At 35.6% G+C, this 24,253-nt stretch overlaps 1 protein-coding gene across 1 annotated transcript; it reads right to left on the bottom strand.

Annotated features, from left to right (window-relative positions):
- Window positions 1-4,496: 4,496 nt before the first annotated feature.
- Window positions 4,497-5,924, bottom strand: LOC126701225 (disease resistance protein RUN1-like). The gene is made up of 2 exons (XM_050399332.1): window positions 5,728-5,924; window positions 4,497-4,980 (listed from the first exon to the last, which is right to left on the bottom strand). Exons 1-2 carry the CDS (start codon window positions 5,922-5,924, stop codon window positions 4,497-4,499), a joined length of 681 nt encoding a protein of 226 aa, XP_050255289.1.
- Window positions 5,925-24,253: the final 18,329 nt, after the last annotated feature.

Consider the following 24,253-nt stretch of genomic DNA (forward strand, 5'->3'; position numbering starts at 1 on the left):
TGTCCGTTTGGATTGAGCTTATTGTTGTTGAAACTGAAAACTGAAAACTGAAAATTGAAAACACTGTAGCAAAATAATTTTTAAATGTGTGAAAAATACCGTGGGACCCATTTTTAATATTTTTTAATGCGTGAACAGTGTTGCTACAGTACATAAACAATACTGCTACAGTGCAAAACAATAATTTTTGTCCATCAAAGTCAACATATGCGGGCAAAAGAAAAAAAAAAACAAAGAAAACGCAAAACCAAAACGCGGACACAGGAAAACGGGGAATCCAAACACCCTCAATGGCAACATTTTCATCATAACCAGATGTAGTAGAAGCAAAGTGGGATCCAATTAGGATCTCCTACAAAGATTAAAGCTTATATGTGTGATTGAAAAGCCATTAACTTGAGCCACATATTTGACACTGTACTCAGTCATCATTCATGATTTCTACACAAAAATTATATCACTAATGCAACACATTGCTATCAAGGTCTACTATAAACTAATAAACTCATAACTGGAAAAAATTTCCAAGTAGTTTTGTGCCAAACTACATTGTAACTATAGCAAAGATGCTTAATCCAGGAACTGAGCTTCCATAAATATAATAACAATTCCATAAACAAAAAAACAACTTGCATAATTTCATTCCATAATATCACCTCTAATGTTTTGGTGTAACCATCAATATATTTACCAAATTATCTAAGGTTTAACATCCTCGTTCATTAATGGTTGTGCAAAAGGTAAACAAAAATTGTACACTTGGTTTTGTTTGAAGACTATAAAGTTTGTCTATGTCATGCTTCTTTGATCATTGTGTGCTTGGTGAGGCTGCCATGCTTCTAAAAGTCTTCTTGTAAAGAGGTTGACTAACAAGTCCATGTTTCGATGGCCTTCTCTTCCCTTTGGGATGGACCAAATTGCCATGCTTGTCAAGCTTGGAACTTTCTTTCCTTACAACAAACAAACTAGCAATACTTCATATCCTCAATTAATCTACCTATGTAAACATTTAAGTGTTAGTCCCTTAAACAACATAACCTGCTGCTTCTTTTGCTTTTTTTCTTTCTTTCCTTTGTTTCTCTCATCGTCAGGACATGTCCTAACATTGTGCCCAACCTTTTTACATTTCCCACACCTTTTATATGATCATAGTTCTTCCATATCTTGTATGGATTTTTTGGCTCATCAATGTCTCTTTTTCCACCTTCATTGCAATTAGAGAATTAAAAGTAATTACTGAAATGGTTACTATCACTGCAACAATTAATTAGAAATGCAAATCTGAAACTTAATAACACAAGTCCCAAAATATGAAATCTAAACTGCAAATTACTTTTATAGTCACTATCTTCGTGCTGTTGGGTTTCCTTCTTTTGTTGGAACAGGTCACACAGTGGTTGATTTGTCTTCAATCAATGGGTTTAGGTGTTTTAATGGTGACTCCTGGTGGAGGTTATAGGTGATGCAGTGACTGTCGATGATGGCTTATCAGGTCAACCACAAAGTCATAAAAAAAGAATTGCTGCCAGCCACCCGCTGGTCCTCAGCCATAAACCATATACTCAAATGGGCTACACACCAATTATCAAAATATCATAATTTTCCATAATAACTCAACCAAAGACTTAAACTAGGAAAATAAGACAAAATGATAGATTGAATACCTTAGAGGAGACTCTTAGGAAGAGAGTATTTCTCAAAATCAATTCCTTTAGCAAAAACAACAGAGCAAATAAAGCATCACATCTATCTTTGCACCATGAAATAAATTATTACAAGGAATGAAACAAATTCTGAAAATTCCAAGTAAGCCAATATATATTCCAAACTTAAACACTTCTAAAAGAAACCATCTTCAAAATGCATAGTTGAAAAAGAACAAATCTAACCAATACATAATATCTGAAAAATCAAGCACAATCACCAAATACATGAAATCAACTTATAAATAAAGAAAGAAGCTTTATTTCTCTACCAATAAAACTACATCATACTAACCACTTTTAATCTGATCCAAAAGAACATTTATTCGGAAAAAAAAAGAAAAAAACCCTTTTACCGTATTATTAGTGCATCCATCTTTACTTAAGCATTTTATCAAACAATACAAGTTTCCTTTCTACATATGAATGTGTGTGTCAATTTAAGAAAAAAAAAAACAAACAAAACACATGTAAACAGAAAAATTCAGAAAATAAAACGAAAGAGAAGAAAACTTTCTTGCAAAGTCAAGTGTTAGAAGCAGCGAGAAAATTACTGGTGTCTGTGGTTGGAAACAACGAGAAGGAGAGACGATTTTGGGTGTTTTCTAACAAGAAAAAAGTTGGTCTTGTCAGAAATGGAGATGATCGGTAGTGTCTTTTTCTCCGGTGGCGATGCTAAGCAATGGTTGTCGAGGTTTGGAGTTGAGAGAGAAGATGGAAGTGCTGGTGTGCCGTGATGGTGTGACAGAGAAGCAGAGAGATGAAATTTTTGATTTCGCAATAGGGAAAAAGCAAGAGCAAGCGGCGGGATTTTGAAGTTTTTAGGGGCATTTTTGCCTTTTTATTTTAAGTGACCAAGTATGTTGACATGTCATTTTAATACATGTGTCAATTTATTATTGGACTTAGAAACACCACATGAATGCTAAGTTGGGAGAAAGTATATGTTGTTTCTGAAACTCCAACTCAACATTCATGTGGTGTTTCTAAGTCCAATAATAAATTGACACATGTATTAAAATGAAAGGTTAGCATACTTGGTCACTTAAAATAAAAAGGCAAAAATGCCCCTAAAAACTTCAAGACTAAAGAAATTTCCAAAAATTGTTGGAAATATGGTTTGGGGGAGCTAGATGTGAGTGAAACTTACATTAGTTTTTACCTCATTTAAAATAATAAAATATTCATTTCTAATACTCTTTCTTTTAGTTTCAAAGAAGGTTTTGTAAACGTCCCATATTTCCAACAATTTTTGGAAATTTCTTTAGTCTTGAACAACCACCAAGATCAAAAATTTCAAGTGTTTCTAAGTTGATCTTGTGAGGAATGCTTTCAAGACTTTTACAACCATTTAGATCCAATAGAATAAGCTTTTTGAGGTCTCCAAGAGATGCATGAATCTTATATAGTCTTGTATAGTGTTGAAGAATCAATTGCTTAAGCTTCGAGGCTCCACTAAGGTCAGAGATCTCAATCAAGTTTTGAGAGTCACTTAGGTCTATAAGTTTTAACTCATCTAAAATCTTTTATAAACCAATAAATAATTAAATAATGTCAAGCATTAATGAAAAGAAATAAAATGCACATTTGCATAACTTAAAATCTTACCATATTTTCTTTTCATAGTTGTTTGATGCCACTAAAATGCATTTTCAATTCCACAAGTTTGTTTGGTTGGAAATTGGTTGGAGTGCTTTTTAAATGATATCCATGCCATCCAATAACATGTAACTCATTAGAAAGATAATTGAGGTCTTGTGAAAGTTGCAAGTTACCTCTAATGAGGTCTTTTCTTAGTAGCATACTACCATTTATGAAGTTTTTTGGAAGTTTCTCATTACCAATATTAAGCAATCTCAATTTTTTCATCTTTGAGAAGGCTTCAGTGTTCAAGTGTTCCACTTTTTGAAAAGATATGTTTAGCATTATGCCTTCGACTACTTTTGTTACCTAATAACAAAAAACAATGAAATTAGAATAATTGGTAAATTCTTAGAATATTTTATAATAATGCATATATTTCTTTAAGTTCAAGTTTATAGTAGTCAACTTACAGTATTATTCTTTAATACATGAGCAACATCCTCATAAATCCACAAACTATGACATTTATTAGGCTCTTTAGGGGATTCTTGACGAACGAGTTCTTGACCCATATCTTGTAGCAAATCATGCATCCATAATGTTCCTTAGCCATCAATGGTTATGAGAGATTTGTTTATAAGAACACCAATATTATAGTTTGGATAATAACCAAAACTTTCCAGTATATCACTCATGCAATCCTAGTTATCTCCTTTGAAAAAACATGCAATATCTAAAAACAATCATTTCTACATATTTGTTAGCTCATCAAAACTTATTTGAAGTATATCCAAAATGTTTCTATCAAGTTCTTTTAGTTTATCTAGGGCATTTTTCCAATCATTCGTTCTTTTAGAAAACAACAAAGAGCCTAAAACTTTAAGAGCTAAAGGAAGGCCTTTAGCATAATTCACAAAGTCCATAGACAAATCCACATAATTTTTTTTTTAGGATGGGGTTTCTTGAAAGCTCTCCAACTAAAAAGCTACAAAGCATCATCGTATCTCTGCTTGTTTCGATGATTCTGTTTCCTAAACCAAACCAATCATGGTTCCCTACTCTTTTTTTTTTTTTAAAATATAAGATAGAAATTATACTCTATCCTAATCTAAGTGTATATGTGTGTGAAACTTTCTCCTAGAGACTTGAATCTTGGCCTTTACCCCCCCACACCCCACATGCACTTATACTTGTGGAGTAACCATTGCACTAAGGGTGTGCGGTGATATCATGGTTCCCTACTAATGCTTCTAGTTGTTCTTCTCCATCCACATCATCAAGAACAATAAGAACCTTTTTATTACGTAATGTATTCCCTATAACATCGATTCCCCCATAAACATCCCATTTATTTATTTCTCTTTCCCTAAAGATCTTAGAAAGAAGTTGTTTTTGTAAAGAAACTGAACCTTGATTTTTAGTTTCTTCTCTAACATTAGCAATAAAGCTACTACTTTCAAATTTACTAGAAATTTTTCTATAAATTTTTTGTGCAAGAGTTGTTTTTCCCATTCCACCCATCCCATATATCCTAACAAAGCAACCACCACCCAACCCTTCTCTTAAGTATGACTCCAACATTTCATCCACACAAGAGTCTATTCCAAGATGGTCCTTAAAAACACTTGAGAATTTACAATACAACTCACTAAATATCCTTCCAATGATTTTTTGGATAACTATTGATTCATGCCTGCAAAGAAAATAGCAAATCAAGAATTTTGATGAGGTAGTGCTAGCCACATTTAGAGACAAAACATTAAACAAAAGATCTTAGCTTCGTTTAGACACATTGAGAGTGCCTAATTATATTAAGTCTTATATTGTACATTTCTTGGATTGCTATTTTCACATGCCCTTTTTTTATTAAAAATAAAAAATAAAACAATTGAAGTATTATCTATATAATTCCACTTTTCTCCTAACTACTTGCTCTTGACATTTTTATTTGCTTATCAAGGCAATTCCGCTGGAAACATAAACTATAAATTGGAGGCAGGAATTTGAATGAAAACATTAAGGGTAGGCCGATAGCTTATAAAAAGCAAAGCTACGTAAACTCTACAAGTCACTTGTAAAATAAGGATTTCCAAGTTCGTGCCTTTTTGCTCATATTGGGTAATTTAGGGACAAATATGCCAAACAATGCAAAGGTTCTTCATCCAAAGTCCAATTTGAATTATAATTTTCAGAGTTTGTAATATACATAGGACAAAGAAATTCATTGCTAGATCTATTATGGGGGCAAATTTGTTGCAAGGCCCAAGTCTGTAAGTATGTACTTGCATGACAAGAATCTAGTCCTACTAGGAATAGAATAGGGTTAGACTAGATTTTTCTATATATAGTTAAATACTCTCTCGTCATGTGGCCAAGTAAAGAAAGTAAGGATAAATTAATTCAGAAAAAAAAAAAAAAAGTTGACCAAAGAAATTCTTACTTATCCTTTAAATCCCATCCAGCAAGATCGGCAACTTTTGTCCGAGCAGCTTTCCACATTTGTAAATTTCCTATGTTAACCTTGAAACTCTCTTCGTGTTTAGCAAAAGCTTCTGCAAAAGTCCTCCTATGATTCCGTACATCACTGGGATTTACATAGTGAAAAACAGGTAAAACTGCCAATCCTGTCTTTTCCATGCACTCAACTATCTTTGTTAGTTTAATCAAGCACCACATTGAAGAAGCATAGTCACTTGATAGAATTACAACAACAAACCTCAATTCTTCTATTTCTTTCAAGAGTGTTGGGGCAATGAATGTTTCCTGCTTGAGTTTTTCATCGTCCCTAAAAGTGAATATTTCTTTTTGTTTCAAACCAAAATATAAATGGTTTGTAAAATTTTTGCAGGTGTCCTTTCCTCTAAAACTGAGAAAAACATCGTATTTCCATGAAGAAGAAGAAGAAGAAGAAGAAGATGATGGTGATGGAGGAATAAAAGCCATAAAGGAAATGGCTGTGCTAGAACAGTGAGTTTACAGATATAGGAAATTGAAGGTGTGAATAAAAACATAAAAAATAGCCATGAGGACCATGGCACTATGGCAGGAATACATATGTTGACCTAGTAAAATTAGTGTCTTTTATTGTGGTCATAGACTCATGGGCTATGAGAAAATTATTAGATGCTTTCAGAACATGATGACTTGGTGCTCCTTCCTCTCACATTCATGGTGGATCTCACCATGAATTTAATTAGTGGGATCCATCATAAATTTGAGAGAAGGGAGTACTACATCACCATGTGCCCGGGTAGCATTTAGTAATTACTTAGGGCTATGGCCATAGAAACAGCAGTGGTAGCGGATTGCCACTCATGATAGAACAAATAAAAAAGAGTTAAAGCTGCTGCCAAAAGCAATTACAGTTTGCTTCTACTGAAATTCAAAACTTTAGCTTATTTGAATCCTAATAATTTCTTAAAATCATCACCAGAAGGGACATTTTATCGCTTTGTTTTGCCTTTTTAGCCGGTGATGAAATCAGTTTTTGAAATGCTAATAAAGCATTACTCCTATATAATAGGCACAGGCACACAACTACTGACTGACTACTACCAATATATGCATAAACAAATTTTGGCAGGTGGAACATGCAGGTCTACCATCACCTTAACACAGACTTGATTCAATTTTTAAAACAAGAACATTAAATCATAATACACCATTGGAGTCACTCTATCCACAGAAACGGTAGAACCTTTAAGTTCATGTTTTTCAGACATAATCCATCTACTGAATCTGAAAACAAAACAGTCAATACCATGAGGTTAAATTCCAATTTGTGTGCAGACACACAATACAGAATACAACAAAGGATGAAGTTTCACCATTTTCAATCTTCCAAACGACACCTAAACACTATACTTAGTTTAAAATCTCTTAGTGAAATTAACACTTAATGTGTTCTATAAAATCACTTAATACAAAAACTTTTAAGACTAGCTGCACTCCCTGCATTTTGATACAATTCAACTCCAATTCCAATGTGCTGTTTTATCACTGGATCCTGAAATGCAAGCAACTTTAAATTACAGGTAACAACAAGCAAGAAACTCAATTCTGTTACATTTAAGAGGATACTGTGTACCTTTGGTATGTAAGCATCCATAATTGGATCCAAGTTATAAAGTAACTTGAACAATCATCAACTACTCATCAAATTTTAATTATTTTACAATCCTACAGCATTGATTAGTGATGCATGCAGCCATTAAAGCATTTAGATTTGCTAGATATTGCTAATTGCAACAAGAGGTGGTAAATGTGATCAAGACATAATTTGAGATGTGTGAATATTATCATCTGTGATACTTGGAGGAATTCTAGCAGCAAAAACTCGAGTACTACCCTTGGTAGTACCATTTCTTCCAGTTTAAAACAATGAGTGAATATTATGTAAAGATAAATAAGAGACAGTTTCTTTCTCGTTAGTAATATTCAATTTTAAGAGATTATCCCATAAAGCTACAAAACTATCTTGGGAAAATAAATGGCAAGGCAAAAGCCAACTTCATTACCCATGGAGTAAATGAGTATTAGAATTTTAATGTTAAAATAAATCATTTTAATGTTAGAATTTTCCTCCAACTAGTTTTTGTTTTCAACTAATGATGTAGCATGTACTGACATTACTCTCCATTTTACAAGTTCCCTCAACCCCATGCTAACTCCATTCAATTAAGAGTCATTTTTTTTTTTTTTTTTACTTCAATCTTATTTGTGCATGTTCTGACTTCAATTCACTAACTGTAATTAATCCAGAATAAATGGTCCATTATTCAGATTGATCTTTGCAGTCACATGAAATGTTTGATTTATCTAGCATATATCAATTCTCCTTCTTCTTTATTGACTATAAATTCTATATTTGTGTTTTTTAATGTACTATGCATACATTGTAGTCAATTAACCTTAACACAAGTTCTTCTCCAAATACAAAAAAAAAAAAAATATTAACACAAGCAAAACTTTCAAGGTTTATACAAATAACTTTGTATGCTTGATAGTTGCCAATTCATAACCAAAATGAGAAAGAATGAAAGAAAGGAGGGAGGAAAAAAAAAAAAACTTTATCATCTCATCAAAATGAGTATTAGCTTTCAATATACATTTAGTTGCAGTCACACGCTTGTCAAAATGCCAATGTGAGAAAGTGAAAGAGAGAAAGAATACCATAGGTAGTGCCATTCAAGTCAAGGTTAAAGATGTGCATGGTGGTGCCTGATTCGAGGCTGAGGAGAGTGTCCATGTCTGATAAGTTTGGATTCTTTAGGACATCACCGAAAATAGAATTTTCAAGTAGAGCAGTGAACTTTGAGTTTAACCTGCCTTCTTCATGATATTGATTTTTTTTTTTTTTTGATAGGTTCACACTCTTGCTTTTGAATTCGTAATCTAGTACTAATAGAAGAATGATGAGAATAGGAGTTAGGCAGTAAAACAGTCATGTGTGAGGGTGAGGACATAAAGCTTACATGTGGTACTAGTACCAACAAGCTAAATGAGAAGCATTCTGATTCCTTTTTAATTCTAAATAAGCAGGACACATGGCAGAAATTCAACCTTTTCAGGAAAAAAAGGAAAGTCACAAGCTACCATTTAAAACTTAGCTGATTTGGAACGCAAAATGAAGAGAATTCTGTTTCCTCCTCAAAGAATGCACTACAGTGGAGGAGGGATCTGCAGCCACCATGTCATTCGCGATAGGAGCAGCATTCTCTAATACAATCTGCAAGAAACAGAATTCAAGATTACTAGTGAACCAACAATAAAATGAGAACAAGTTGTTTTATTATTGTCTTCAATGTAATGAAATTCCATCCAGTATAGGTCCTGTATATTTCACATGTTCAATTAGATTAATAGAGTTCTTAAAATTAAAGTGAAATTCAAACCCAACAGAGATTGCACAAAGAAAAATGCAACAGGAATTAATGAAAGCTTTAACTAGATTAATTATGTCAAACTGCATCTTCTTTCTTATATTTCAAGTTCCAATCAATTGGGACTAGCCCATTAGTCCAGTTAAGTTCTAAGATTCTGCTGGCACTACTAGAGCTACAATTAGTCTTCAATCGTTTTTTATTATTATTTTTTTTAAGTCAATTCAAGAGATGCAATCAATACAGAAACTTGGTATAGGGATGGTGGTGAAGTATTTATAACTATCACTATACAAGTGCCATCTCGACAGAATGTGGTGTCCATAGAGTAGATCAACCCTGTTTTCAAAACTTCACCCAGACCCAAAATGTTAATCCTGACCCTTCTAAATTACAGGCTCAAATGTGCTATCTCTCTCTTACTTTTTTAAAAATAAAAAATGTCATTAAGGAACAACGGGGTAGCAACTTCCCTGTCCTCCCACAGGTGAAACTAGAACCCCATACCTGCACTTCAAAGGGTTAAGATCATAGAAGGAGTTCATCATTTTATCAAACATGGTAATTTAGTTTTAAAAGAAAGTGTAAAGATTCAAGAAAATTAATATAAACATCACCATCATGCATTAAGGTGTCTACAAATATGGTGTGGAATCCTGAAAGTGGAAGTCTGTAAAGAAAGCAACTCCTAAACATTATCCTGCCACTAAGTTTATAGATTTAACAAAGAAATGCCAACTACATTGCAGGTATCCTATGAGATTTTATCAATACCTATCAATGATTTCTGGGCAAAATTTGCCAAATAGTATAATATTAGAAAAATTTTAGGTAGATGGCATGCGTTCAAAGTTTATTAGTTAGTTGGACTGTATTTTGGAAATCGAGTGCAGCAAAATCAACTTCCAGCCAAAATCCCAACCAAAATCGAGTTTACTATACTTGACTTCCTTTTTTATCCATGTCAGAGCTAATTTTCGGTAGGAAGTCGAGTATATTGAACTCAATTTTGGCGATTTTGGCTAGAAGTCGATTTTGCTATACTCGATTTCCAAAAAATAGTCCAACTAACTAATAAACTTTGAATGCATGCCATCCGCCTAAATTTTTTTCAGAATCATACTGTTTGGCAAATTTTGCCATGATTTCTGTTAAAATAAATCAAGATGTTTATGCTTCAAAAATTTATCAAAACAAATTCTAAATATTAACCTTTTTTAAAGTTGAGTTTAGACTTGGAAATCCAAATTGTTCTTTTTCATTTTCTTTGGTGCTCATTTTTTAATGTGCCTATCAAGGTTGACAACTTGTGCATAATAACTGAGCTATGAAAATCTGATTAATGCAGAGAATTTGACTTCTTTCCTTTTTATATTGATTGGCTTATGTATATACATAAACCAATAGATCCACATCAACCAGCTCTGACTTGAATGGCACTTCCTCACTGAGTTAGAGTAAGGTGGATGGGTAAGTTGTGAGTTCAAGATCCACAAGGTGTGTGAGTAACCTACCAATAAAGAAAACAATGGTACTATAACACCCCTGCCCCTTCCCCCCCTTTCCAACACAAGCACACACACAAAGCAAGGAAAATTCCTTGCTCCACATAATTGGAGATGAGAACTGATGCAGAGGCATAGCTAACATTACCAGCAGTATTAGCAACAAACCTTCTGCCCAAGCATCCTATGTACTTTTCGAGATGGATATTGGGCGGAAATTTCATCAGCAAATGTCATATAATCAAACCCTCTATGACAAGTTTTTCTTTCAACCTGAAGCAAAATGCATCATGATATTAGATTCATAATAAGACAATACATATGGGCAAAGCCCAGAGAACAAGTGAAGGATACCTCTTGACCATGTATAAAATGTTTACGTCATGCAACCCAGGCAGGTGAAGAATCATCCATGAAGGTCATAAACCCAAAGAATCTATGACAAATTTTCTTCACATCCTGCACATACCAGAACAAATGGCATGAGTAGAAAAAAAGTTAGTTAAAACAGTAAAAATTATACAATTGTATTTCCTTGCAGGAGAACATAGTCCTGAAGTTTCAATGAACATGTCTAGAAGCCACTTAAGCATATGCCATTCCTCACTTATCCTTGAGTCCAAAACTACAAGAAGAGAAGGGAATTGTACCCTCTACAGAAGCACATAACTCTGGAATTCTCCCTCAGGACAGGGAAGAAAATACGCAGAATTTTCATCTGAAGAACTCACAACCTCAATTAGCAACTACAATCAATTACAAAAATTATATGTGTTTGTACGTTTGTAGCCACAAGTGATGTACTAAAATGAATTACCAGATACAATTGAAAAAGGGCGGATGTTCAGACCATTTCTGTAATGGTCTATATTATCAACTAGATACTAGAATATGTGAACTGTATCCAGAAATAATATACATATGAAATTCCATAAGTTGTGTCTATACTCCCAATTTTGCTTTTGTGAGAGAATCCATGTTGTAAATGTCAAACCAAATAGCATCCTCAAAAATTTTGGATTTTCATGCAGCAGAAATAAAACCCACCATATTATGAGATGAAACAAAAAAGTGTGTCGCCTTTGATGCTAGGAGCAAGAGAAAGGGAAAAAAAAGGTTCAAAGGGTTCAAACCAAATCAGGCTTGCTGATGCAAAGCAAGCAGGAAGACAAGTGGATTAAAAAATATCTCCCAAGTCCTTTTCTTTGGCATTTCAAGCATAGATAAATCCTTTCAAACAATCTGAATCTGTCGTGAGCGATAAAGAGTATATCATTTTTGACAAAAGCTCTTTGAACTTAGCTGAATTATATAGCATAATGGGGAAATTGATAAAGTGGTGGATGTATATCAACACCCAAATACTGCCAGAAACCCAGCTGGATATGGATATGTTGGACGGGACCATTTGGAAGCACTGTGCTGGTTATCAAACTGCATCTATACACTCCTTAAAGATTGTAGTATGCAATTGAGATGTTAGCTTGCTTGTCTCTTCCATTACCCCATTATAATATTAGCAACTTGCTTTCCAACAGAGATGTCAGATCCTACCGTGATATTTCAGCACCTCAGCTGTGACAATTCCAGCAAAGAGAAAGGAAATCTATGCAGATCAGCTTCACCAGTAGTCACCACGAGCAGATCCCATTCTTGAAGTGATGAAATCACTTCACATTCCTCACAACAATCTCTCTGTTAACAATTTTCGTAATGAACTTGGTTGCTTCATGGCAATTCCCACACACCCTAAGGTTCTTTATGATCAGTAATCTGGTTTCAAACCCTGTGTTTAAGAGACCAAAATCAATAGCAAGCCTCTCACCGTGATTACATAACATTTTTTCTTTGACTTCCTCATCAAGGGAATGCAACACAAATTCAGTCTTTGGGACATATCCAATATGCAAAAGTTGCATTGTATTCTCATATTGATAATGGCTCTTATCCTCCATAAGAAAAGCATGAAGTTTTCCTTTCACTTCCACTACACTGTACCTTGGCACTTTCTTCATCCATCTTTTTTCTAACACTAGCTACATCATCCCACTTCCCCCGGCCTTTGTATAGTAATTTGATACCAAAGTATAAATTCCCAAGTCATCTGGATTTAACTCAAGAACCTTCTTTGCGGCCATCTCTCCAATCAACAACTTGCCATTTTTGAAGCAACCTGCCAGGAGAGCAACCCACACCGCAAGCCCTGGTTCAGTATTCATGGAATCTATTAGCTCGCAAGCTCTTCAACTTGACCTGCATGAGCCAAAAGATCAACCATACAAACATAATGCTTTTAAGTTGGAGGGACCTTATATTCACTAAGCATGCAATTAAACCGGTATTGAACTTCTTGCACAAGATCCATGTGACTGAAGGCCGAGTGAAGGGAAGCAAAAGTAGCATGATCTGGTTTTAAATTTGTTTTTGTCATCTCTAGGAAGAGTGACAGTGCTTCTTTTCCATGCCCATGAATTTCATAGCTGGTAATCATTGTATTTCAAGAGATTGAGTCTTTGGAATTTGTCTAATCAAAAAGTGTATGCCCAAGAAAGGGCTCCACATTTTGAATACATGTCAAACACTGCAATACCTAATGCTCGATCAAAGTTGAGCCTTCTCACAATATATCCGTGCATAGATTTACCCAATTTCCAAAACCCAAATTGGGAACACGCTAGAAGTGCACTCACAAGAGACACTAAATCTGGTCTGTATTCACAACCCTGCACCTCTACCAATAAATCAAGTGCATTCCTTGCACAACCATTTTGAGCAAAGCCAGAAATCAATGCACCCCAAGATATGACATTCTTATAAGGCATCTTCTTGAAAACATGACAAGCAAGCTTCAAATGTCCATTCTTGGCATACGTATCCTCATGCTAGTTTGAACCACAACATCCATAGAATGATCTTTCTGAATCAAATGCCCATGAACAGAAAGGCCCAGTTTTAAGTCCCCAAGATTTGCACAAGCCTGTGTCAACCCCACCATCACAACCCCATCTCCTTCCATTCCCTTATTTTGTATTCGCTTATACATATCAAACGCTTCTATAGGCAGCCCACTCTTCGCAAACACAATTATCATAGTTGTCCAACAAACAAGATCCCTTCTAAGCGCCCTATCAAATACCACAATTGCTTCATCCATTTTCTGATACTTTGCATACAAATTCAAAATTGAAGACACAACTAACGCAGGAAACTCAAACCCACAATCCATTGCTCTACACCAAATTTCCTCCCCCTTTTCAAATCCGACAACCTCGTACATGCCTTGAGTGCTACCATGAAAGTCAAGATATCGTTATTAGTTCTAACACCTTCCAAGATCATCTGACAAAATAGATTTAGAACTTCATCTGGGTACTCTTTACGTGAATAGGCTATTCTCATGGCATTCCATGCATCTATACCTCTTTGAGGCAATACATCAAATAATTTTCAGGCAGCTTCAATGTCGCCAATATTTACATGTGACGTATACTTTGGAGCACACTGTTCTTATATACCAAAATACAGTGAGCGTATAAGTTGATTGTAAATGCACTGTTCTTCGGCCCTGCCATTGGGTAAAGTGGATGGAATAGGTTTATTTTTTGGTACACTGTTATTGAAATTTTAGTTAGTCCACCTCAATGTTGTTCTAGTTGATACCCACTATTCTTCTCTTTCAGTTTTCTCGAACAGATATCATAATTTTGTTTACTAATTTTTTCTGTGAGATAAATGTTACTTGTCTGGGTTTTGGTTATGTATCAGTTAAAAGGGTGTTAGTGTTTTAACACAACAAATGCAATTAGAAAGAACAAAAAATGATTATGGTAGATTTTGTGCTTGGACCTATCGGTATCCAAGTGTAGAATGCAAAAATACTTGAAAATCTATGCCACCAGAATTTTTTCTTTAATAAGAGAAACATCTTTGGTATTTTTGTGTATTTTGAGGGTATGATATAATCTGAAGAAGCAATTGTCCAAACAGTTTGCAATGAAGGATTTGGGAGCTGCAAAGCAAATAGAGAAAATAGAGAAAAGAGAGGCAGTCAGCTTCTATTCTTATTTTTTATGTGAGAGAGTGCTAGGGTGTAATTGGGATTTGGGTTTCTTGAGAGTGTTCTTGTGCACTATTGTATTTTCCCTGATAATAGTGAAATCCCTGCAACTCCGTGGACGTAGGCAAATTGCCGAACCACGTAAATATTGTCTTGTGCGTGTGATTATTTTCTTTGACGTGTGTTTTCTCTATTTGTTTTGTTTCTCACAGGTTGGGATTTTTGGTTAAATTCCCTACAACTGGTATCAGAGCCTAGGGTTCAGGTTTGAGTGGGAGCAATGGTAGAGGAAGCAGGAAAGGCGTCTGGAATAGAAAAGTTTGATGGCACAGACTTCGCGTATTGGAGGATGCAGATTGAAGATTATCTCTATGGGAGGAAATTGCATCTGCCTCTTTTGGGAACAAAACCTGAGGCTATGAAGGCTGAGGAATGGGCTCTTCTTGACAGACAGGTACTAGGAGTTATCAGGTTAACTCTATCTAGGTCTGTTGCACACAATGTTGTAAAAGAGAAGACCACAGCAGATTTGATGAAGGCTTTGTCTGGTATGTATGAAAAGCCGTCAGCAAATAATAAGGTGCACTTGATGAAGAAACTGTTCAATCTGAAGATGGCAGAGAATGCATCAGTAGCACAACATCTGAATGAATTTAATACTATCACAAATCAATTGTCGTCTGTAGAAATTGATTTTGATGATGAGATTCGTGCTCTGATCGTCTTGGCTTCTTTGCCAAACAGTTGGGAGGCAATGAGGATGGCAGTAAGCAATTCTACAGGAAAAGAAAAACTCAAGTACAATGATATACGAGATTTAATTCTGGCTGAGGAGATTCGCAGAAGAGATGCAGGTGAATCCTCATGATCTGGTTCTGCTCTAAACCTTGAGACAAGAGGCAGAGGTAATAACAGAAATTCAAATCGGGGCAGATCAAAATCCAGAAATTCTAATCGGAACAGAAGTAAATCTAGATCAGGCCAACAAGTACAATGTTGGAATTGTGGGAAAACAAGTCACTTTAGGAATCAATGCAAAAGTCCTAAGAAGAAGAATGAAGATGATTCTGCTAATGCTGTAACAGAAGAGGTACAAGATGCATTACTTCTTGCAGTAGACAGTCCACTTGATGATTGGGTTTTGGATTCAGGAGTTTCGTTTCATACCACTCCACACCGAGAAATCATACAGAATTATGTTGCAGGTGATTTTGGTAAGGTGTATTTGGCTGATGGTTCAGCCTTGGATGTTGTGGGTATGGGAGATGTTCGAATATTGTTGCCCAATGGGTCTGTTTGGTTACTGGAGAAGATTCGACATATTCCTGACCTGAGGAGGAATCTGATTTCTGTTGGACAACTTGATGATGAAGGACATGCAATACTATTTGTTGGTGGTACTTGGAAGGTTACAAAGGGAGCTAGGGTATTGGCTCGTGGAAAGAAAACTGGTACTCTGTACATGACCTCAAGTCCAAGAGACACAATTGCAGTTGCTGATGCAAGTACTGATACAAGCCTATGGCACCGAAGACTTGGTCACATGAGTGAGAAAGGGATGAAGATGCTGCTGTCAAAAGGAAAATTACCAGAATTGAAGTCCATTGATTTTGACAGGTGTGAAAGTTGCATCTTAGGAAAGCAGAAAAAGGTGAGCTTCTTGAAAACTGGCAGGACACCGAAGGCTGAAAAATTGGAGTTAGTACACACTGATTTGTGGGGGCCTTCTCCGGTTGCATCCCTTGGAGGTTCAAGGTACTACATCACTTTCATTGATGACTCAAGTAGAAAGGTATGGGTTTATTTTCTGAAAAATAAATCAGATGTATTTGAAACCTTTAAGAAGTGGAAGGCCATGGTTGAGACAGAAACAGGTTTGAAAGTAAAATGTTTGAGGTCAGATAATGGAGGAGAGTACATAGATGGAGGGTTCAGTGAGTATTGTGCTGCACAGGGAATTAGGATGGAGAAGACCATTCCTGGGACACCACAGCAGAATGGTGTGGCTGAGCGCATGAACAGAACTCTCAATGAGCGTGCTAGGAGTATGAGGTTGCATGCTGGACTACCAAAAACTTTTTGGGCTGATGCTGTTAGCACTGCAGCTTACCTGATAAACCGAGGACCTTCAGTTCCCATGGAGTTCAGACTTCCTGAGGAGGTTTGGAGAGGTAAAGAGGTAAAGTGTTCACACTTAAAAGTTTTTGGTTGTGTTTCTTATGTTCATATTGATTCTGATGCTCGTAGTAAACTTGATGCAAAGTCTAAAATATGTTTTTTCATTGGCTATGGTGATGAGAAATTTGGCTATAGGTTTTGGGATGAACAAAACAGGAAAATCATCAGAAGTAGAAATGTGATATTTAATGAACAGGTTATGTACAAGGACAGGTCAACTGTAGTGCCAAATGTTACAGGGATAGATCAAAAGAAATCTGAGTTTGTCAACTTAGATGAATTGACTGAAAGTACTGTCCAGAAAAGGGGTGAAGAAGATAAGGAGAATGTAAATTCACAGGTAGATCTGAGTACACCTGTAGCTGAAGTTCGCAGATCTTCCAGGAACATTAGACCTCCACAGCGTTATTCACCCACTTTAAATTATCTCCTGTTGACTGATGGTGGTGAGCCAGAGTGTTATGAAGAAGCCTTGCAAGATGAGAATTCAAGCAAGTGGGAGTTAGCCATGAAGGATGAGATGGATTCCTTGTTGGGGAATCAAACATGGGAACTGACTGAATTGCCAGTAGGAAAGAAGGCTTTGCACAACAAGTGGGTATACAGAATAAAGAATGAGCATGATGGTAGCAAACGTTACAAGGCCAGATTAGTTGTTAAAGGGTTCCAGCAGAAGGAAGGCATTGACTACACAGAGATATTTTCTCCAGTTGTGAAGATGTCAACAATCAGACTAGTACTGGGAATGGTGGCTGCAGAAAACTTACATCTTGAGCAGTTAGATGTGAAGACAGCATTCCTTCATGGTGACTTGGAGGAAGACCTTTACATGATTCAGCCAGAAGGGTTCATTGCTCAAGGACAAGAGAATTTAGTTTGCAAACTAAGAAAGAGCTTGTATGGCCTAAAACAAGCTCCTAGACAGTGGTACAAGAAATTTGACAGTTTTATGCATAGAATTGGGTTCAAGAGATGTGAAGCTGATCACTGTTGTTATGTTAAGTTTTTTGACAATTCTTACATCATATTACTGTTGTATGTGGATGATATGCTTATTGCAGGGTCTAGCATTGAGGAGATTAATAATCTGAAGAAGCAATTGTCCAAACAGTTTGCAATGAAGGATTTGGGAGCTGCAAAGCAAATCCTTGGTATGAGAATCATTAGAGACAAGACTAATGGTACATTGAAGCTTTCACAGTTAGAGTACGTGAAGAAAGTTCTCAGCAGGTTCAACATGAATGAAGCTAAACCAGTGAGCACACCCTTGGGTAGTCATTTCAAACTAAGCAAAGAACAGTCACCGAAGACAGAAGTAGAAAGGGACCATATGAGCAAGGTGCCCTATGCCTCAGCTATTGGCAGCTTGATGTATGCTATGGTGTGTACAAGGCCAGACATTGCACATGCAGTGGGAGTTGTGAGCAGATTCATGAGTAGGCCTGGAAAGCAGCATTGGGAGGCAGTCAAGTGGATTCTGAGATATCTGAAGGGTTCATCAGATACATGTCTTTGTTTCACAGGTGCAAGTTTGAAACTGCAGGGTTATGTAGATGTTGATTTTGCTGGTGATATTGATAGCAGAAAGAGTACTACTGGGTTTGTTTTTACTCTAGGTGGTACAGCTATATCATGGGCTTCAAATCTACAGAAGATTGTTACTCTGTCTAGTACAGAAGCTGAGTATGTTGCAGCAACTGAAGCTGGAAAGGAGATGATTTGGCTACATGGTTTCTTAGATGAATTGGGTAAGAAGCAGGAGATGGGCATTCTACACAGTGACAGTCAGAGTGCAATCTTTCTTGCCAAGAATTCGGCTTTTCATTCAAAGTCGAAGCATATACAGACAAAATACCACTTTATCCGTTACCTTGTTGAAGATAAGCTGGTAATGCTTGAGAAGATTTGTGGATCTAAGAACCCGGCAGACATGTTGACTAAGGGTGTCACTATTGAGAAGTTGAAGCTGTGCGCAGCTTCAATTGGTCTTCTAGCTTGAGGACAGGAGGATGAGTTGCAGGGATGAGGGACTGTGTTATGGAGGATTGTGGCTAATGTTTGCAGCTTGTGAGCCCTTAAGGGCTAAGGTGGAGCTGATGGAGGAGTTTGCTCGTGTAGCTTGATCAATTCAAGCCAAGGTGGAGATTTGTTGGAGTGGGCCGTGTGTGGCTTGAATTGCCACAAGCCCACATCCTCATTGCCTAAGTCGGTCACTATTTGACCAACTCCTATTTGGAATAGTAACCCGTTACTTTAGCCGACTTTGACATATATATATATATATATATATATATATATATATATTAGGTTTTGAGTAGTATAGTGCAGCCGTGTAGAGAATTGAAAAAGAGAGAAATCCTAATTAACCTAGTGAGCAGCCGCATGAGAGAAAATAGAGAAAAGAGAGGCAGTCAGCTTCTATTCTTATTTTTTATGTGAGAGAGTGCTAGGGTGTAATTGGGATTTGGGTTTCTTGAGAGTGTTCTTGTGCACTATTGTATTTTCCCTGATAATAGTGAAATCCCTGCAACTCCGTAGACGTAGGCAAATTGCCGAACCACGTAAATATTGTCTTGTGCGTGTGATTATTTTCTTTGACGTGTGTTTTCTCTATTTGTTTTGTTTCTCACAGGTTGGGATTTTTGGTTAAATTCCCTACATTTTCAACCTTTTAATTTTTATCACGTCTTTATAAATATATATATAAATAAAAAATTAAGACTAAGAACTTGAAAGTTGAAATAACAATTTTGAACATATTTGGGCACCATACCTCTCATAGTTATCATCGAAGAACCTTCTCATGAGTAGGTGGAGATACAAGAAAGTGATTGTTTTGATGATGCTTGCGTGTTCTCTCTCTTTTGTAATGTGATTTTCTGTAAAATCATCTTATCAAAGTTGCTGTTACTGTCATGAAATTTTGAAGATTGTGAGTAGCTAACGTTGAGTGAGCTGAAATTCTTACACTAAATGGTTGAACAAAAAACTAAACAAGCTTTTATTTAAAACTTGACTTTTTATACTATTATTGCATCAATACATACGGCACTTTTACACACTCACCAAATACACATGCACACCTGCTAACACTGTAGCCCTCTTTGTTGACTTTGCTTCACTTCTCTCTAATTTACTTCACCTAACACTTGAGGTCAGATCACTCACTTCACAATACTTCACTCTACACGTCTTTCACAGCTTTCACTAATCTCACACTACTTCACAAATCTCTCACAGCTCCTGCACCACAAGTAGGAACCAAACGTTCCTATAAGGTCGGTTACCGGCATGTAAGCTTCTAGCTTCATCTAATTTCTGCCACCAGAGTTCTAGTAGTTCTAGGTTTTATTTTATTATTATTTTAATATCTAGCCCAAGACAGCCTCTAGGCTATTTAACAATTTGTGGCTGAGTTTTTCTTCTACCTAGAAATAGAAGTCTTTTGAAATATCTCATAGAGAAAACCGAAAAGGCGTCATGGAGAAATTTCTGGAATGCAAGAGAATTTTTTAGAAAATTCCGGAGGGAAGCAAATTGAGTGAAACTCTAGAAATTTCTAGAGACAAGAGAGTTAGGGTTGATTTATAACAGTTAATCTTTAGTTTAATGAAAATTAATGGAAACAACATAGGAAGAAAGAGGTTTAGAGTCACGAAAGGATTGTTTTTCTTTATGACGGTAATTGTCCCACTCAAATAAGTTTGCTAATGGGTTTGCAAGCAAACCATCTCCTAAATACAGAAAAATTGGGGAATTTTGTGAATTTCATTATATGAAGAGCAAAATTTTCACCCCTTCCCTATATATGGTTATTTATTTATAAGCAATGATGATTTGTTAAAAAAAAAAAAAAAAAAAAAAAAAAACATTTGAAAGGTGACTTATACTTTCATTGTCAAAGAAAATACACATCTAAAAGGTCACTTATGCTGAAACAAACACTTTAAAATGTTGCCAAGAGTCCCTTGTTTTTACTACAAATCAATATATATATATAAAACCGAATCCTCTGAAACTCTCTTAATTTTTTACGTCAGCACAATATTTAAAAAAAAAACCATAAACACAAAAAAAAACTTTTCTAAAACCAAAAATAAAAACATAAACGCAAAATGAATCTTTTCTGAAACTCAATAAATTGCTCTGCCATTCCCCCACACGCAACTCTCTACCTTCTCCTTCCTCCAAAATGCAGACCCAAGCTCTACCATTTCCGTACACGCAAAACGTAGCTCAAAGGCTCCACCTTCAGTCCAAACCATAGGTCATTTCTCACTCACAACAGTTTCTCCCCCTCTCTCACCCTCAATTCTTCTCTCCCACAACCCTGTCGACACTTGGGTTTCTACCACCGGGTTTGTTGTTGGGTTCTACCCCTATCGAATTTTTATTTTTGGTAGCTAATTTGAGTTTGGGGTGAGATTGTAGAGAAATTCGAGTTTGGTTTTGAGAATACTTGCTTATACATGGCTATATTTTGATTGAAATCAAAGAAGCCCCAACACCCCAAGGCAGAACAACCCCACTTGAGGGTGTGGTTGAAGAGAATAGAATCCCAACCCTTCACCCTCAAAGTGTTTGACAAAATTCCTGAGCCAAATTGAAAAAGGGGCTTTGGCTTGGAGGCATTATGCTTCCTTTCCTCTTTCTCTTTTGTCTTAATTTAAGGTTTTTAAAATTTTTTTTTTTTTTTTTAGTTTTTTATGTATGCAATTTTTATTGGATTTTAACGAGTATGTTTTTAACATGGAGATGGAGACTATAAACTAATGAGTAATGACCCACGCACACTAGGACAAAGTTTGGTATTTCAACATGATTTGGTTATTATGGTGCATGCAGATTTGCAAATGCTTGCATTAATTATTATGGAAAAGATTCTCAAAAAAAAAATATTATTATGGATAAGCCAGCCAATAAGTGATGGTAGATAGGAGTATGGCCAAGTTTTGCAAATTTTCCGTTCAACTTACAGTCCTTCGAAATTTGATTTTGCTTATTTCATAATCCAATGATCCAACTTTTGCACTCAATATATCAGGAACTATGATTTATGATTTGTTTGTGACTAAATTTATGTCCATCTGACAATCAATGATGTTTTTAACCTTATATCATAAAATTATCCTTTCACTCATAATTTTTTTGTTAAAGGACCTTTAAAAAATAGTATTACATATATAGAGAAATTTATAGGATCTTCAAAGTTTGATAGTTACAAAATTTTGACTTTTTAGCTAGCTATATTCAGTCGATATTTATCTGTGTAAGGTTGAATTTAATCAACCATTTTGTTGGCTTTATTCCATGCCAAATTTGCTTGTATTTCAGCATTTAGTAACCCTGTGTTTAGGTGGGTTTGTTGTAAGGGTAGTGAGTGAGATAGAGTGTTGAATGCTCAAGAGTGTGCAAGAAAACAAAGACTCGCGGCTGTAAGCCGCCAGATGCAGCACACGTGCCAAGCATGCCAGAAGTTAAACAGTCATGCTAGCTGGAGCAATATATGACAAAATAGGACAATTGGCCATTCGGTTATCTCGCGACTGGATCTCACAACTCAGTCAAGTCGCGAGGCCAAGCCGCGAGCCAGCCCTGTTTTGAAAAACCTAACGTTTCACATTCCTCTCTCACCCTAGTATATATACCCCTTATACCCACAAAAGAAAGAGAACTTCCAGAGAGAATTTTGGGAGAAAAACCCTAGAGTAAAATAAGATTGATTCATCTACAATTTTTACATAAGAGTCTCTTTATATTCCTTAACTCTCTTCCTCTCCATTGTCAAATCCTTGAGAGGCATTTTACCAAAACCTTGTTCTCACCATATTCATTAATGTGAGAGGGCTGTTTGGTGTTCTGGGAAGCAGTTAGGAAGGAACCAATCTACATTGGTTGATGCTATGGTCAAATAGCGGAATCCGGGAAGCTAGAAAAGAAAAAGGTTCAGCGCAATCTCGTTGGAGCAAGAAGCTTGGAGGGCTTAGGTGCATTGGGTAGATTAGGCTTGGAGGGTCTATTGCTGTCCATGTATCCCAATTACATTTTCTAGTGGATTGTTTACCGCTTGGAGGGCGGCGGAGAGGTTTTACGCCGAGGGCTTCGGTTTCCTCTTCGATAACACATCGCGTGTTGTCTTTGTGTTTGCATCTTCCTTCCCTTTTATCTTTGCCTTTTATTATCTACTGTAGGTTGTCATTTTAATTTGGCTTAGATAGTTTTCCAATTCTATTTTATAGTTTTTGTTCATTTTTCGCACACTAGTTGTTTGATATAAAGTTTGAATTGGTTAATTTGTAAATTGGGGGTCTAAACGTTCAAGGGTGTTTTTACACTATTTAAACTTTCAATCTGCAATCCTTTAGCAAACTCAATCAAAATATGAGCAAATATTATGTTCATATAACGATCATATCATGGCTCTAAGCCAACTTCAATTCTTTGTTTTTCAATGATTTTTACACTTTTTTTTTCTCTTAAAACCTAATTTCCCAATAGCAAGTTGCGATTAGGCCAACAATATATTACAAATTGTAGATGATATGCTCAGGGCCGGCTGAATGGTGGAGCAAGAAATGTGGTTGCCTAAGGCCCCAAGTAAAAAAAAAAGGCCCCCAAATTTTAACCAATAGGGTTTATTATAATCAATAAATAAAATAATATTTTTTTCACCAGATGAAAAACAAATAAAAAATAGAGAAAAATGCAACGTATACAATATTTTTCACAACATTTTTACAACTAATGTTAAGTAGTAGGTTGTTACAGCCTATTATTGATGGCAAAAAATAATTATAGTGATATTTTCAAATAGAAAACAAAAAACAACTTAAAATCTAGGATTTGTTGTAAAAAGTATTGTGAATGTTGCACTTCTAAAAAAAATAAGAATAATAATAAGAGTTTAGTTAGCAAACTTTTACTAGTTTTCATTTAAGTCTACAACTAACACCATTCTTTTACTTACTACTATCAATCTACCACATTAGCAAGTATGAAAAATTTTGTCAAATTTTTTCTGTCTATAAAATTTCTAATTTTTTTTTAAAATTGTTTATTATTTTTTTAATGTAATTCATGTTAATTAGTAGTAATTTTGCATTTAAAACAAGATGATCAATTTTCACCTTAGGTCCCTAAATGCATCAAGCCGCCCTTGGATATGCTCCCATTTATGCAGATGATTGCTGTGGCTGATATTGATTTTTCCTTAATTGATTCAAAGAGGGCAAAGATGCCAATTGCCAAGGTAAGCTCTAAATCCAATTTCTAAAAAAAAAAAAAAAAAGAGCCTTGGTAAATAAATAGAGCTTCAAAATTTATAATTGAGTAGATTACAGATGT

The sequence above is a fragment of the Quercus robur genome, chromosome 9 (assembly GCF_932294415.1).
Source record: "Quercus robur chromosome 9, dhQueRobu3.1, whole genome shotgun sequence".
Lineage (NCBI taxonomy): Eukaryota > Viridiplantae > Streptophyta > Magnoliopsida > Fagales > Fagaceae > Quercus > Quercus robur.

Excerpts from the sequence above, each read along its gene's own strand:
- LOC126701225 (XM_050399332.1), bottom strand. The coding sequence starts at position 5,924 with ATGGAAAAGACAGGATTGGCAGTTTTACCTGTTTTTCACTATGTAAAT. Across the intron at positions 4,981-5,727 it reads GGATGGGATTTAAAGGATAA|GCATGAATCAATAGTTATCC; the intron begins GTAAGAATTTCT and ends TTTTCTTTGCAG.